The sequence below is a fragment of the Labeo rohita genome, chromosome 6, assembly GCF_022985175.1.
Source record: "Labeo rohita strain BAU-BD-2019 chromosome 6, IGBB_LRoh.1.0, whole genome shotgun sequence".
NCBI classification, from domain to species: domain Eukaryota; kingdom Metazoa; phylum Chordata; class Actinopteri; order Cypriniformes; family Cyprinidae; genus Labeo; species Labeo rohita.
The window spans coordinates 8,323,080-8,339,120 of NC_066874.1; the positions used below are offsets into that span (position 1 = coordinate 8,323,080).

Below are 16,041 nucleotides of genomic sequence, written 5' to 3' on the forward strand. Positions count from 1 at the left end.
ATAATTCGTGACTCTACACTGACCTCTGCTGGCGGATTGAATTTGTACAGTAGACTTTACAGTAGTGCTTTTTGCCACTAATTAACTCAGCAAAAATATATCCGACAACCCATTCTCACCTCATAAAAAAGCAAAAACAAAACTATAGCCCTCTGTGAAACAGCAAATAACTGATAAAGCTCCACACCTTTTGTCTTAATTTTTAATGTTTTTATGTGATAATGTGGCTAATGTGAATGTAATATTTGTGTCATAGGCTATAAACGACTGATACTGTATATACTTATGTTTGTTTTCCTTGTCATCTTTGAACAGAGGAAACGACAAGCTGTAAAGATGGTGATCAGATTTATGCAGAAAATGAGATTTGGAAGCCAGAGCGGTGCAAACTTTGTGTATGTGATAAAGGCCAGGTGATCTGTGAGGAGATCCGCTGTGAGGACCTGAATGGATGCCAAGAGCTCGTGATCCCAGAGGGAGAATGCTGCCCCGTCTGTCAAACCTTCGCCAGCGCGCGTGGAAGAATCGGTGAGACTGACATACACTCTACGGCCGCTAGAGGGCAGACGTGAATTACATTCCAAAAGGGAATTAATGTAGATGAGTTTTAGAGTATTTATTATTTTAGATACTTACTATAATTTATCCTGAATTCGTTTACATACTATTTTGTGTTTCTTTTGCAGAAACAATTGCGATTAAGGTATGTGAATGCTTTTAAAATCAGACATTATATATATATATATATATATATACACTACCGTTCAAAAGTTTGGGGTCAGTAAGACTTGTAATAGTCTTTAAAGAAGTCTCTTATGCTCATCAAGGCTGCATTTATTTGATTAAAAATATAGAAAAAAAAATAGTAATATTGCAAAATGTTTTTACAATATAAAATAATGTTTTTTATTTTAACATACTTTAAAATAGAATTTATTCCTGTGATGAAAAGCTGAATTTTTATCAGCTGTTACTCCAGTCTTAAGTGTCACATGATCCTTCAGAAATCATTCTAATATGCGGATTTATTATTAGAATGATCAATGTTGGATAATATCAACAGTTGTGCTGCCAAATATTTTTTGGAACCTGTGATTTTTTTTTTTTTTTTTTTTTTTTTTTTCAGGATTCTTTCATGAATAACAAGTTTAAAAAGTACAGTGTTTATTCAAAATATAAATATTTTATAACAATGTAAATTATTTATGATTAACTTTTAATAAACTTTTAATTATTAACTTAATACATCCTTGGTGAATAAAAGTATTAATTTCTTAAAAAAAAAAAAAAAAAAAAAAAACAATAAAAATGTACTGACCCCAAACTTTTAAACGGTAGTGAATATATGTATATATATATATATATATATATTTTTTGTAATATATTTAATCACAAATTAATATTAATAAAGTACTGATTAGTCCTGCATGTTTTGTTTTGATTTCAGGGCCAGAAAGGTGAACCTGGTGACATTCCTTATGTGAGTCTATAATAAGATGCTTCTGTCCATCATATGTAACCCTTAAGTAGCACGAGTATATTTGTAGCAATAGCCAAAAAAAACATTGTATGAGTCAAAATGATCAATTTTTCTTTTATACCAAAAATCATTAGAATATTAAGTAAAGATCATGCTCTGTGAAGATATTTCAGAAATTTCCTACTATAATTATAATTATATTTGGACAACTTTAAAGGTGATTTTCTCAATATTTAGATTTTTTTTCGCACCCTCAGATTTTCAAATATTTGTGTCTCAGCCAAATATTGTCCTAACAAACCAGACATCAATGGAAAGCTTATTTATTCAGCTTTCAGATGATGTATAAATAAAAAAAATCTACCTTTATGACTGGTTTTGTGGTCACATATTTGCATATATACAGATTCATGCTATTTTATTATCTTGAATATATTTGATTCTTTTTTTATTTTAGATTGTGGGAATACCTGGACGCCCAGGACCAATGGTGAAAAAATAATGCATGCACACACACACACACACACACACATACATATACCTCTAATCTTTCATTTTTCCCCAGAAACCCCATTCTTTGAAATGTCAATCAAAGTGAAGTCCATTATCTTGTGTGTCACACCAAACAGGGTCCCCCAGGAGTAGATGGCCGACCAGGATATCCAGGAAGCAAAGGAAGACGAGTATGTGACATAATCCAATAGCCTATATAGTAATTTATATTCTGTTCTGTGACTGTTTCACCCTAGGAACACATTAAAATTATGTACAAATAGTGGCTTTCTTTCTGATGCATGGAATGTACTGTAAATTGTGGCTCATCAATGTACTTTGAATTAACGCAGAGTCAAAATGTAGTAAATAACAGCTGAATTGTTAAATTGTGACTTTCAATATTTTTTATGAAGGGTGTCCCAGGTCCACCTGGTTTTGATGGAGAACCAGGTGTCCCAGGCACGCCAGGTGAGCCTGGTCCTGCAGGCAATGCACTGCCTGGGGTGAGTAATATTATCTGTCCAAGTTTTGTTGTCCTGTATTTGTGTCCTGTATCTGTAAATGTGCTTGTCTAATCTGAATATATGATGAATGTTATCACTAATCAGGATAAAGTGGTAAAAAGATTTTTTTTTAAATCTATAGGTGTTAAAAAGGTTTTAGGCAAAACATAATCGCTCTTTTCTTTCAACAAATAACAAAAACAAAACAAAAATAGTTTTTAATTACCATTTTCAGTGACAATACCAAACATAAGCAAACCCACAAAATCCAGCCTTGATCCTGTAGGGTTTTTCAAAAACTTGCCTGTATGTTTTTTTTTTTTTTTTTTTTACATACAGTACTATACATTTATCTGTCTAAAAATGTGTAGTAACAACAAAGGGTGTCATGGTTACACTTTTTAATTCAAATTTAAATTTAATTTATATTTTACAGAGTCAGTTTGCTTCTCAAATGGCCTCTGGATTTCATAATGGGAAGCTTGGAATGTCGGCGATCGTCTCTGGAGCACCGGTAAAGATCTTTACGCATTCAGAAATGACTTTTCTATGAATATATATTAGCTGGATTGCCATACAGAACCACTAAACAGAGATAAAATGTATTTATTCGGATCAGGGTGAATCAGGACCAAGAGGTCATCCAGGCCCAGCAGGCCCACCAGTAAGTTTTGCAAGATTGGCGTTGTGTATATGCAATGAATGTCTTTCGATTTTTTTTTTTCACCTTGGGTGTTTTTCCAAATTTCCATTTTTTTCTCTGTCACTCAGGGGCCAACAGGAGCACAAGGTGCGCCAGGAGATGCGGGTGATCCTGGACCTATGGTAAGACCAAAAATGTAGAGAATTATCTAATGTGTAAAGCATGATAAATAATCTGAAAAATATTCTAATCTAATATTCATCAGAGAAACTCTCCATGCCATGCAGTTAAAAAAACAAAGATGTCACTTAGTATATTTTTTTTTTCTCTGTAGGGCTCTTTTGGTCCAAGGGGACCAGATGGTCCTCCAGGAAAACCTGGAGCAGATGTGAGTAGACCAACAATTTGCCCAGTGATTTTATTATTTAAACATCATTGTGTGAAGTAGTATGTACAATGTGTTGTCAAATCTTCTCAAAAATGCTATTTTGAACACATCTAATATAAGTAAGTTGATTTTCTTTCTGCTTTTGATAACACAAGCCTGTTCCTCTTTATAGGGTGAGCCTGGGCCCCCTGGAAATACAGGAGAAAAAGGATTCCCTGGCTCTCCAGTAAGACAATGCTGCTGTTTTGGATTATATTCTATGAAAAAGTTTCATTGTGATACATATCACTGTTTTGTCAGTGATTCAAGTTTTAAAAGCAATGCTTTGTTCTTTTGCACTGCATCTAGTTGTTTTTGAATGTAAGAGCAAAGCCTCTTTGATTTAACTCTTAGACTTCTAAATATGTGCCTTTTTAAGATCTGCTTCACTTGTTCTAACCTTAATAGGTGGGATCATAATAAATAGTGTGCTGCTTTGTTTTTGTATGGCCTAAAAAGATGCGTCTGCCCTGAGAATATTATAGATCTGGCATTAAACAGGATAGGCGAAATGAGCCATGTTAACCAGCCAAACCCTGACATTTTGGTTTGAGTTATAAACAGTGTAATATCTGACAATAATTTGTTCCACAATCTTCTGGGATGTCTGGAAACAAGAAATATGACCGCTGAACTAAATACAAAAATACTAAAACATGCTCTTTCTGATAAGAAACTGATGTACAGGCTGTGAAGCAATCTTGAGGAGTTCCAGACCACAGTGTCAGACAGGCTCAAATACAAATCAAAGGCTTTAATTACAGTGTAACTGATTTATAATAATTACAAGATGCAGTACACAAGAAAGAACAAGTGAGAAGAGAGAAAAAAAGTGAAACTGAAAAAGTGCAGTTTAAACAGATGATGGCTAATTAAACACAGATATAAACAACGACTAATTAATTTGAGGGCGGGAAAAGAACTTAAAGGAAAACTCCACTTCCAGAACAATTTACAGATAATTTACTCACCCCCTTGTCATCCAAGATGTTCATGTCTTTCTGTCTTCAGTCGTGAAGAAATTATAGTTTTTTACGGAAAGCATTTCAGGATTTTTCTCCATATAATGGACTTGGATATTGAACTTCCAAAATGTAGTTTAAATGCAGCTTCAAAGGACTTTAAATGATCCCAGCCAAGGAAGAAGGGTCTTATCTAGGGAAACGATCAGTAATTGTGTGTAGCACAGGCTCTGGGAGGTAATGGGTCGTATTAGTAATGGGTCGTTCTTGAACGATTCTTTCATTTTGAATGAATCTTCAATGTGACTTGGGAAAAACGAGTCATCTCAGGGAGTGATTCGTTCAGTCGCACATGCGTAACATCCTATTAGGTTCTGTACTGAAATTAGTTCACCTGTTTCGAGTCTTCGGGTTTTTTGAGTCGTTTGTTCATCTTATGGGGCTGTCACGTGATGAACGAACAATTCAAACCCGAAAACTTGTCAGGTAAGATGTGAGGTGAGACAGCATTTACAAACTTACTTGCACTTTCTTACGCATTCGCTTTTTAAACACTGGGTCTGTTGTTCCGTGTGACCTTTCGACACAATTCAGTAGTGAATGTGCATCCCAGAGCCTGTGCTACACAAGCTATTCTGCTTGAAAAGTATAAAAAATTTTATTTTCTGAAAAAAGTGACCGATCGTTTCGCTAGATAAGACCCTTCTTCCTCGGCTGGGATTGTTTAGAGCCCTTTGAAGCTGCATTTAAACTACATTTTGGAAGTTGAATGAAGTCTATTATATGGAGAAAAATCCTGAAATGCTTTCCTTAAAAATCATAATTTCTTTACGACTGAAGACAGAAAGACATGAACATCTTGGATGACAAGGGGGTGAGTAAATTATTTGTGAATTGTTGTTCTGGAAGTGGACTTCTCCTTTAACACAAATTGCAAGACTACATGGGGCCAACTAGTAGCTCACAGATTGAACTCCTGTGTATCTCTATCCTTACACAAATGAAAACATTAGATGTATCAAATGCTATAATTTACGCACAACCTCCAAAATTCCCACGTTAAATGCTTAGTGCATCCTTACTGGTGATGATTTGTTTCATAGGGCTCCAGAGGGTTTCCGGGACTACCAGGTCAACCTGGGATGAAAGGTGAAAAGGTGGGTTAGATTAGGACTGTATGATTTCACTCTTTGCACTGATCACTATTTACTTTTATTAGGATATGTTATTATAATATGTACAAACCAAGTGTGTTTTCATGTAATGTATTAATTTTGCTTTGAAGACAGTTTCACACACAGTGTAAAACTGATGAATCCCATCCCCATTTTAGGGTCACTCAGGTCTACTGGGAGGGAAAGGAGAACCAGGTGCTGTGGGGTCAAAGGTCAGAAGTCACAGCAAATTCACATAAAAGTTTTCTTAAACTTGGGTTCCCGTGGTTTGATTGTCTTAGTAAATGCCACTTTCTTCTCATTATCAAAGGGAGAATCAGGATCTCCTGGAGGCATGGGACTTGTGGGTGCACCGGTATGGTACACTTTGTGATTCCAATTCTGAATGTGATGTTTCATTTAAACTGATCTTTATTAGATTTTACTAAATTACACTAATATTGTACTTTAAAGGGCCCCATTGGTATGCCTGGTGAGAGAGGACGCATTGGTACGACAGGGCCTGTGGTAAGTGATTAATGTTCAGCAAATTTGATTTGCTGGTGTTATATTAAAACTGTTTGCTTTAATTTGCTTTAATCAATAAATCAAAATGCTTTCTGTTTGCAGGGAAGACGTGGTCTTTCAGGAAATGTGGGAAAACCAGGTCCATTGGTATGTGAATGACAGTAACCCCTCTATTAGTTCTCATTTATCTACTTAGATCACACCATCTACACATTTACTTCTAACCAAATACCTTAAAAGTCAAACTACCATTTAAAGGTTTGGTGTTATTTTGATTTTTGTAATGCTTTTAAAAAACGTCTCTTATGTTCGCCAATTATGCATTTATTAAATGCCTAAAAATCGCAATCTTGTGAAATAATATTGCTTTTGTGCTGCTTAATATTTCTGTTGAAACCCTAATGCATGTTTTTCAGGATTCTTTGATGAATAGGAAGTTCAAAAGAACAGTGTTTACTAAAAATAGAAATCTTTGTAACATTATAAGTCTTTAATTGTGACTTCTGGTCAATTTAATGCATCCTGGCTGAATGAAGTGTTAGTTTTGAAGGGTACTGTATATCTGCAATTATCTTCAAATATGGGGATTATGTTCTGTGTTTTATTAATAAGGACTGATATGTTATCTAACCTGACACTTATGTAATTTAAAGGGTCCCATGGGAATTATTGGAACCCCAGGATTTCCTGGTGGCCCAGGCATGAAGGTATGTCTGATTCATGATTACGTGTTATCCAAACTTTTTGATACATTATTATAGTTTTTATTTATTATTTAGTTTTTATTTTTTATTTAGTTTTTATTATTATAGTTTTTTATTCAGAATTTATGGCAAGTACAAAGATTGAGGAATGAAACATATTCTTTTGTAAACATTGTGCAGGGTGAAGCAGGAGCCACAGGCCCACGAGGTACCAGTGGACCCCAAGGCCCAAGGGGTGAACCAGGCCGGCAAGGCTCACCAGGACCACAGGGCAACCAGGTGCTGTCTCACCTGCCCTGCCCTTTAAAATGCTATGTTTTAATGATTTGTGTTTTGAATGACCTCTATAATGTTAATGCTATTTTTAGGGACCAGCAGGAACAGATGGCACTCCTGGAGTTAAAGGGCCAGCAGTAAGTATCTAAAACACTCATCAAAAGGATGCAACTTAACATACTGCTTATTACTCCGATTTACTTATTCAAATTCAGAAAAAGGCAGAATTGCCATTGTTGCTCATTCTTCGGGTTATGGATTTGTAGAAACCCCAACTTCCTTCTTAATTTATTCATTGTAGGGAATCCCAGGTGTGCAGGGCCCTGTTGGACTGATTGGACAGCCTGGCCCACCTGGACCTCAAGGATCAACTGGACTTCCAGGAGCCAAGGGCCAACTGGTAATGACAGTGCAAATTTGAATAGTATAACCATAGTGGAAATCACTTTTTTTCTGTGTGTATATTTGACATGATGATACATTGATCAAACATACTATGCAAATTCATGCATTTCATGTATCTCTTAGGGCGACTTAGGTTCTCCTGGGTTTAAAGGAGAACCTGGTGCTAAAGGAGAACCTGTAAGTATTTACAACATTTAGGTGTCTAAAAATAATTTTCTCATAATTGTTAGAGAGAAATACTGCCATCAGCACATTCATCCAATGGTGAAATTGAATATCTTTTGTTGTAGGGCACACCTGGAGTTCAAGGAGAAATGGGGCCGATGGGAGAAGAAGGAAAGCGAGGCCCAAGAGGAGACACGGGGGCTATTGGAGCCCCAGGCCCAGCTGGAGAAAGAGTGAGTGCCATTACATTATTGTGAACAACCAACTATTGCTACTTCTTTACATGTTTGTTCTGTACAATAATATTTAATGTTTTATATTTTTCAAGGGAGCTCCAGGCAACCGTGGGTTCCCAGGAGCTGATGGTTTGCCAGGTCAAAAGGTTAGAAACATACTAAATAGTGATCAGTAAGGTTTTAAAGGCCCCTAACATTGGCAAGAACACCCCAGCATATCTATTGTCAAAGAACACTTCTAAAACATTTATTAATCTTAGTTAATCTTAACATTTACTACATTTTAAAACTGAGTTGTATCTGTTAAGTTGTATAATGTTAACATTATTTAATGCACTCTGAACTAACATGCACATTTTAATAACTTTAACAAAATGCTATGAAAATGAATTACTCATTGTAAGTTTGTTAATGTATTAACTTACGATAACAAATGAGATCAAAATTATTAATTTGTATTCCCAATATCATTCCTTGCCCAAACTATATTCTCTCTGTATTGTTTCCAGGGTGCACAGGGTGAACGTGGTGTCCCAGGTTCATCAGGGGCTAAAGGTACGAATGGAGACCCTGGCCGACCTGGGGAAGCAGGAATTACAGGGGCGAGGGTTAGTAAAATTGATGTTCTGTATATCTGTATTTCGTATCATGTTTTGCAGCACACCCTATATATAGTGCCATGCTGTTATAAAGTCTGTTCTGTGCTTACACAGACTTTGTGACTTGTTTTGACAGTAGTGCATGATATTGCTGGTACTTTTAATTTACTCAGATGGTACTGAGTCCACATTATTAAAGGTGTTCACGTATTATATGTCATGTATCTTTAGGGCTTGACTGGCATTCTGGGAATGCAAGGTGCAGAGGGGAAGATAGGCCCACAGGTAATATATGCATGCTTCATCTAATGTAATCTTGTTATTACTTCCTATTTTAAATCCTCTTAAAAAAGACCTTTGAACTCCTCAGTTGGTAGTCCTATCTAAAGCAGTGAATCCTCTGGGAATTTCCTTGGGAAAATTAGATGAACTACACACATGTAAACTTACATCCTTCTGGAATTAGCATTTTAGATTTGCCTACTGTTTAGGCTGAACAGATCAGAATCATTATGCATTAAAAATAACACTTGCGTGAGTTCTGCCACCTCAGTTTCTAATGAGGATAGTGTTTTTTTTTCTTAGGGAGCACCAGGAGATGATGGGAATCCAGGTACAGCTGGGTCTACGGGAACCAGAGGTGCAGCTGGAACCATGGGCCTGCCCGGACCTAAAGGCTTCAGTGTAATTCCCTACTATATGTTTTTATTTATTAAAAAAAGCCATAAGATGATATTCTAAATACTATTGACATGTGTCATACTGTATATCTTAACACTTTTGGAGCAATGAGTATCAAGGAGATATAAGGGGGACTTTGCAGTCTAATTTCAAAAAATATATTATAACAAATTTCATTTTTATTACCACATTAATAGTCTTTCTCATTTTTAAGACTGTTTACATGTTACATTTACCAGAAATACACTATTTTGGGCTTGTCTGCTGCTCTGACATTTCAACTTCCCCTATAAGTGTTAAAAATCAGGGAAAATCTTTTTTAAGAACTCATATTAACTATAAAAAATATATTTTCAGTTAATTAATTTAGTATGTATGTGTACAGTTTATAGCTATTTTTAGCAATCAGTTTTCAGATTTTGTGCATTAAAGTTAATTGGTTGGTTGCTAGAAAACTGAATTGGTTTGTATTATACGATTATAAAATGTGGGAAAGATCTTTATTTCAGAATGTTATAAATGTTTTAATATATATATATAAAGCATTATTTGAAGTCTTTTCAGTAGACAAAAGTGCCTCTAATGGGTGAATTACCCATTAATATTGTAGTTATTATATTAAAATGTAGGCGAGATTGTAAGATGAGCAATTTTTTACTTATGCGGTCCTCAAGATAAGGGAAAATGAGGCAGAAGTGCAATGAAAGTATGTAAGTAATTTCAGGATGTTTCCTGAAGAATTCTACAATTACGGCTTGTTATAAAAAAGTGTTCCTGTGGCTCGATTCGCCCCAGTTTAGGGGTAAGTTGACCCGAGTCAGTGGGTAAGATGAACCATCTGGGTGAAAACTGACCATCTGACTACATCTGATTCAAACCCATGCAAAATTTTAAAGATAATTTACCTCTTTTAAAAACTAACTTAATAATCAAATTTCATTTTACAAACAGTCATATTTCTTTTCTTAAAGCTAACCTACATGGAAAAAACAAAAACAAATGAAGTTACTTTTTCAATCTTTAATTGTTTGCATTTCTGAAGCAATATGTTGAACACCAAAGTTTTAACCTTCCCAAAAACAGACTAAACAGAGAGTTTGTTGAGTAAAATTAAATAAAAACTAAATCTGAATCAAGGAATGAGTGTCACTGAATATATGATAAACTAAACCAGTTGCGTAATACCACAATACCAGTTTACACTTAAGAGATTTAACTTAACTTCAATACCATATGGTGGGGTAAATTAAAGTCTTGGCTCAATTTACCCCACAGCATCTGGCTCATTTTGCCCCATAGCTGACATTTTAGAAGAAATTAGCTAGCTTACCAGTTCAGGCTAATATTTAGCTAAATGATTTGCATGGTTTTATATGTTGCTAAATCACCTATATGCCTCATAAATAATTTTAGACCTGGATAAATTTGCTTTGATGTAACAACCATTACATCTGTTATGCTAAAATTTTACTTTGACAAGCCAAAAACAGTTCTTAAAATGAATGGGTGCCTTCCACTCCTCCCATGTGTTTCTCCTTTTCGCAGTCTGGCAGAAATTATGTGTGATTGCAAAATACATGGTCACATGACAGTAAAAGTGTCAACTTATCCCTGGCTCAACTTACCCCACTCTCCCCATACTAAAAAGAATCCGTAAGACAGAGAGAGAGTTTAAGACACTGACTTTTATCATGTTTTTATGGGCAGTTATAAAGTTTCATGTGATGATTTTCCCCTTTAACTTATGCTTTCCTATTATGAAATTATCTTTCTGAATATTCAGGGTGATCCAGGGAAAGCAGGAGAGATAGGATCACCAGGAGCTTCAGGACAAAGAGTGAGTCCTGGCTTGCAATTATGGTGCAACATTGTCTTGACGACCTTAAACCATACTGTAACATTTCACAACAAGCTATTATAAATGCCATTCTTTTTTTTTGCGTAAATGCTTCTGTTGTAGTATTTCAATGGCCTGTCAGTGCTGGTATTGTATAGTGTAGTGATTTAAAAGTCAAGTCAGTCATTGTGATTTGATGTGATGGTATGATTCCTGCAGGGTCCTAATGGAAAAGAGGGAGAAGAAGGTCCAGCAGGAACTCCAGGACCTCCTGTGAGTCTTCCAATTAATCATTTAAGGCACTTTTATGGTTATTTACATTTTCTGTATATTTTGGTTGGTTAATTTCTTAGGTATCTTAGGTAATACAGCTGAGTGGTGCAGTATTAAGAGGAGGCTCTTACAACATACGCTTGGGGTTTTTGTATTTCTTTTCAGGGAGTAGCAGGAAAGAGAGGAGAACAGGGACCTCCTGGACTAACTGGCTTCCAAGTATGTTCTTTTTTTTCGGTTTCAGTCAGAGATTACTTCAAACATTGCCCTCACTGTCAACACAACCAATTTTCAAATGCTTTAAAGGGCCCGTATCTTGAAAAATTGTCCTTGAATTTTTAATTTAAATGAGATTGATGTACAAAGACAACAAACTGCAGGTTTTAGGCCTCAAAACGTCCTCCCTAGTCCAAAAAGACAAAATCAAGCAAAATCAGTTCATTCTGAAATCTTAGGATTTTTGCCCACATTAACAATGGGTGTTAAATAATTTTGTCTAGGCAGTCAAGATTATAAAATGTGGGAAAATCTGTCAAATGTTGTTTCAGCATCTGGTTGTTATCTAAATGATTTTTGGTATGAATACACGTAGACCTCAGGGACAAAAATAAAATATATATGTGATCCTTAAATATTTTACATACAATTGAGGTCAAAAGTTTGCATACACCTTGCAGAATCTGCAAAATGTAAATTATTTTACCAAAATAAGAGAGATCATACAAAATGCATGTTATTTTTTATTGAGTACTGACCTGAATAAGCTATTTCACATAAAAGACGTTTACATATAATTCACATAAGAAAATAATTGTTGAATTTATAAAAATAACCCTGTTCAAAAGTTTACATGCACTTGATTCTGTGTTGATACTGTGTTGTTACCTGAGTGTTTTTTTTTTTGTTTAGTGATAGTTGTTCATGAGTCCCTTGTTTGTCCTGAACAGTTAAACTGCCCGCTGCTCTTCAGAAAAATTCTTCAGGTCCCACAAGTTCTTTGGTTTTTCAGCATTTTTGTGTATTTTAACCTATTCTGACAATGACTGTATGATTTTGAGATCCATCTTTTCACACTGAGGACAACTGAGGGACTCATATGCAACTATAACAGAAGGTTCAAACACTCACTGATGCTCCAGAAGGAAAATGACACATTAAGAGCCAGGAGTGTAAACTTTTGAACAGAATGAAGATGTGTACATTTTTCTTATTTTGCCTAAATATCATATTTTTTTCATTTAGTACTGCCCTTCAGAAGCTACAGATACTTACATGTTTCCCTGAAGCCAAAATAAGTTACATTTACCCTGATCTTCAAATTCAAAAAGTGTTAACCCCCCTGTTCTTAATGAACTGTGTTTCCTTCTGAAACATCAGTGAGCGTTTGAACCTTCTGTAATAGTTGCATATGTGAAATATCTTATTCAGGTCAGTACTAAATAAAAAAATAACATGCGTTTTGTATGATCCCTCTTATTTTGGCAAAATAATTAATATTAAAAGCATATTCTGGAAGGTGTATGTAAACTTTTAACCTCAACTCTGTAAGCAAATTTGATAGGATTTATTCCTGGAAGAGTAACATCTTTTATTATGCTAAAATTTTAGGGTTTGCCTGGACCCCCAGGCCCACCAGGAGAGTCAGGAAAACCTGGTGATGAGGTGCGTTCTTCATTTCTTTGTGCTCTTTTACCTATATGCTGTATTCTAGTCTTTACTGAGTGTCGTTTCTGCTGGTGAGGAAAAACACAAATTGACTGAGAATGGGAATTATCAAAGAATCTTATGACTTTTATTTTTTTCCCCTCAGGGTATCCATGGAGAGGCTGGTGGCGCAGGGCAGACTGGTCCAAGGGTGAGCCTATTGTACTTATACTTCAGTGTATCAGTGCACAGCATTTAGAAGTGCACACTCTCAATCTCCCAGTGTTTTTATCCGTTCTATTTGTAGGGTGAACGTGGAACCCCAGGAGAGAGAGGTGAACCTGGACCTAATGGCTTACCAGGATCCAAAGGAAGCCCAGGAACCCCTGGACCTGATGGTCCCAAGGTTAGAGCCAGATTTTTACTCACTCATGCATCATGCATTTAATTCCTAAGAGTGAAATAACACCACTTACTATACTTACTATAACTATAGCATATATAAAGAATACATTAACCTAATGTTTTGTGTACAACAATATTATAATTTTGATACACGTTAATGGCTGTGCAGGGTAAACCAGGCCCAGCTGGAATTGTTGGAGAACCAGGACCAACAGGTCTACAAGGCATGCCAGGAGAGAGAGGCATAACTGGACCAGCCGGGCCTAAAGGAGAAAGTGTGAGTGTGGTTTTGAGAGATAAGAGAAAATGGGTCTGCTTAATCATTTTTAACATTTGCACATGCATAACAAATACAGTATATTTTACTTTCATTCTTTGCAATCAGTGCAACAGTGTTGCATATATTAAACATCTTGGTGGGTAAAACTCTGTTTGGCAAGACGGTTGACATACTGGATCACTCGCTAATATCCTCAGGCAGAAAGTTAATATTCTCTATATTATCTGTGAAACATTTTCTGTGTGGTGTTGTGAGGTAGAGAAGGATGCATCAAGCAGAACTCTCAGTTTTTCTTATCGATTTGCACAAAACCTGTTTTAATACTCTTTATCTGTTTTCTCAGGGTGCAGTGGGTGACAGAGGAGCAGAAGGGGCGGCTGGGAACGATGGGGCTAGAGTGAGTGACACAGAGCCATAATTTACTGGAAAAATTTAACCTGCTAGTCAATAATTCTGAATTCAGAAATATCCATATTCAAATTCATTATACATTTCTTAATGCAGCAGGGGTTACAAAAACACTAAATACTGTCACTAAATTATGTCATTAATGTCTGTAGGGATTACCTGGTCCTGTTGGACCTGTTGGACCAGCTGGCCCACCTGGGGAGAAGGTTTGATTTTTTTCTATTACTTTTTTCAAATCGATTTGGCTAAGTGGTTAATTAATCCCATCTGTTCTTCTTGTGGTGTTTATTTCCACAATACTAAGACTTTGATGTTTCTTCCATTTCTTAAAAGAACTGATTAAAAAGTACATTTTACAGCTGTTGCTGCTTAGATGTACTCAGAACTGATTGTTCAATTACAGGGAGAACAAGGCCCAAGAGGCCCTTCTGGATCTCCAGGCTCCAGAGCAATGGCTGTGAGTAGAGCAAGTTACCATGAGAAAACCTGACTATGTTTGCTGAAGTTCTTTTCTCATGTTTTTCACAATTCCATTGATTTATTGCGTTTTAGGGCTCACCTGGTGAACCAGGCCCTACTGGTCCTGTTGGGTTTGCTGGACCCCCTGTAAGTCCATCCATCCATTCATCCACCCATGAAGACATGTTTCTCTGATATAATGTGTTATAAGTTGTAAATATGGTCATGTTTTTGTGCTAGGGTCCTGATGGTCAGCCTGGAGTTAAAGGTGAAACTGGAGAGGAAGGTGCAAAGGGAGAGGGAGGGTCTCCAGGGCCTCAGGGAATGGCTGGAAAACCTGGACCACAGGTGAGCAAAACGATTGAAATATGAATGTTTTATCAAACGTGAGAGTAAAGAATAGTACAGTTACAGTAATTACAGATTATATATAACCCAACTTTTGAATGGTAACGTGTATATGTATAGACTATATTGGTCCCTTAAGAAAAAAAAAACATGTATAAACATAGTGCTTTTTTTAGGGAGTGGTTGGAATTACAGGCCTCAAAGGTGGCAGAGGAACTCAAGGAGCAGCTGTAAGTATCAAAATTGTATCATTGTTTCTCAACTTAAACATACTCAGAAATGCTCAGTTACTTACCGATTCCTCTTACGTCTTTTTCTTCTCACTTTTTGTGGAATCCTCTTTGGCTTTCTCCTTTTTTCTAAAAGGGTCCCAGTGGTTTTCCAGGATCCCCAGGAGGTGTCGGCCCACCAGGCTCTGCTGTGAGTGATTCCATAATACGGATTTAACCCACAAAGCAGTGCTTAACACAGCTAGTTCTTCAAATCGTATTTGTTGGATTCGACCAATAAAAAGTATATGGACTCTTACACTGATATTTTTTCCAGGGTCCAGTTGGAGAGCCTGGTCCTATTGGAGCCCCAGGTAAAGAGGGCCCTCCTGGGCTTCTAGGAGAACCTGGAGGTCCTGGTCGCCAGGGGGAGCGTGGAAACCCTGGACCTGTTGGTAGCCCTGGAGACAAAGGTGAACCAGGAGAGGACGGACTGCCAGTATGTGATACCTTATTACTCTTATTTTAATCTTTGCAGGATGGTTTTTGGCTGGTCATTAGGGGCTTTCACACCGGAGGAACCTTTTCATAGGTCCTATTGGTGGAAATGTACACTTTTTGGCATGTTCACACTGCAGGAACTAAGAGTGTACAGTGCCTTGCGAAAGTATTCATACACCTTCATTTTTTACGTTTTGTTATGTTGCTGCCTTATGTTAAACTGGTTTAAATTACTTTTTTCCTCACACTCCATACACCACAATGGCAAAGCAAACAAATCAGGTTTTTAACATCTTTGCAAATCTTTTAAAAATAAAAAACTTACATTGCATAAGTATTCATACCCTTATATGGGACACTTGAAATTTAGCTCAGGAGCATTCATATCACTTGTAGATCTTACTACACTTCGAGTGAAG

General features: G+C 36.3%; 1 protein-coding gene across 1 annotated transcript in view; it reads left to right on the forward strand.

The window, feature by feature from the left end:
• The window catches only part of col5a2b (collagen, type V, alpha 2b), a 33,446-nt gene that overhangs the window by 6,814 nt on the left and 10,591 nt on the right, over window positions 1-16,041 (forward strand). The window contains exons 2-42 of the mRNA XM_051113418.1: window positions 316-528; window positions 687-703; window positions 1,448-1,480; window positions 1,938-1,970; window positions 2,110-2,163; window positions 2,389-2,478; window positions 2,915-2,992; window positions 3,098-3,142; window positions 3,250-3,303; window positions 3,456-3,509; window positions 3,682-3,735; window positions 5,614-5,667; window positions 5,844-5,897; window positions 5,996-6,040; window positions 6,139-6,192; window positions 6,295-6,339; window positions 6,846-6,899; window positions 7,077-7,175; window positions 7,265-7,309; window positions 7,474-7,572; window positions 7,701-7,754; window positions 7,868-7,975; window positions 8,071-8,124; window positions 8,488-8,586; window positions 8,809-8,862; window positions 9,163-9,261; window positions 11,042-11,095; window positions 11,315-11,368; window positions 11,534-11,587; window positions 12,977-13,030; window positions 13,179-13,223; window positions 13,320-13,418; window positions 13,587-13,694; window positions 14,041-14,094; window positions 14,258-14,311; window positions 14,509-14,562; window positions 14,658-14,711; window positions 14,805-14,912; window positions 15,089-15,142; window positions 15,279-15,332; window positions 15,459-15,620. Coding sequence (XP_050969375.1) covers window positions 316-528; window positions 687-703; window positions 1,448-1,480; window positions 1,938-1,970; window positions 2,110-2,163; window positions 2,389-2,478; window positions 2,915-2,992; window positions 3,098-3,142; window positions 3,250-3,303; window positions 3,456-3,509; window positions 3,682-3,735; window positions 5,614-5,667; window positions 5,844-5,897; window positions 5,996-6,040; window positions 6,139-6,192; window positions 6,295-6,339; window positions 6,846-6,899; window positions 7,077-7,175; window positions 7,265-7,309; window positions 7,474-7,572; window positions 7,701-7,754; window positions 7,868-7,975; window positions 8,071-8,124; window positions 8,488-8,586; window positions 8,809-8,862; window positions 9,163-9,261; window positions 11,042-11,095; window positions 11,315-11,368; window positions 11,534-11,587; window positions 12,977-13,030; window positions 13,179-13,223; window positions 13,320-13,418; window positions 13,587-13,694; window positions 14,041-14,094; window positions 14,258-14,311; window positions 14,509-14,562; window positions 14,658-14,711; window positions 14,805-14,912; window positions 15,089-15,142; window positions 15,279-15,332; window positions 15,459-15,620 — 2,804 coding nt within the window. The remainder of the gene's footprint in view (window positions 1-315; window positions 529-686; window positions 704-1,447; window positions 1,481-1,937; window positions 1,971-2,109; window positions 2,164-2,388; window positions 2,479-2,914; window positions 2,993-3,097; window positions 3,143-3,249; window positions 3,304-3,455; window positions 3,510-3,681; window positions 3,736-5,613; window positions 5,668-5,843; window positions 5,898-5,995; window positions 6,041-6,138; window positions 6,193-6,294; window positions 6,340-6,845; window positions 6,900-7,076; window positions 7,176-7,264; window positions 7,310-7,473; window positions 7,573-7,700; window positions 7,755-7,867; window positions 7,976-8,070; window positions 8,125-8,487; window positions 8,587-8,808; window positions 8,863-9,162; window positions 9,262-11,041; window positions 11,096-11,314; window positions 11,369-11,533; window positions 11,588-12,976; window positions 13,031-13,178; window positions 13,224-13,319; window positions 13,419-13,586; window positions 13,695-14,040; window positions 14,095-14,257; window positions 14,312-14,508; window positions 14,563-14,657; window positions 14,712-14,804; window positions 14,913-15,088; window positions 15,143-15,278; window positions 15,333-15,458; window positions 15,621-16,041) is intronic.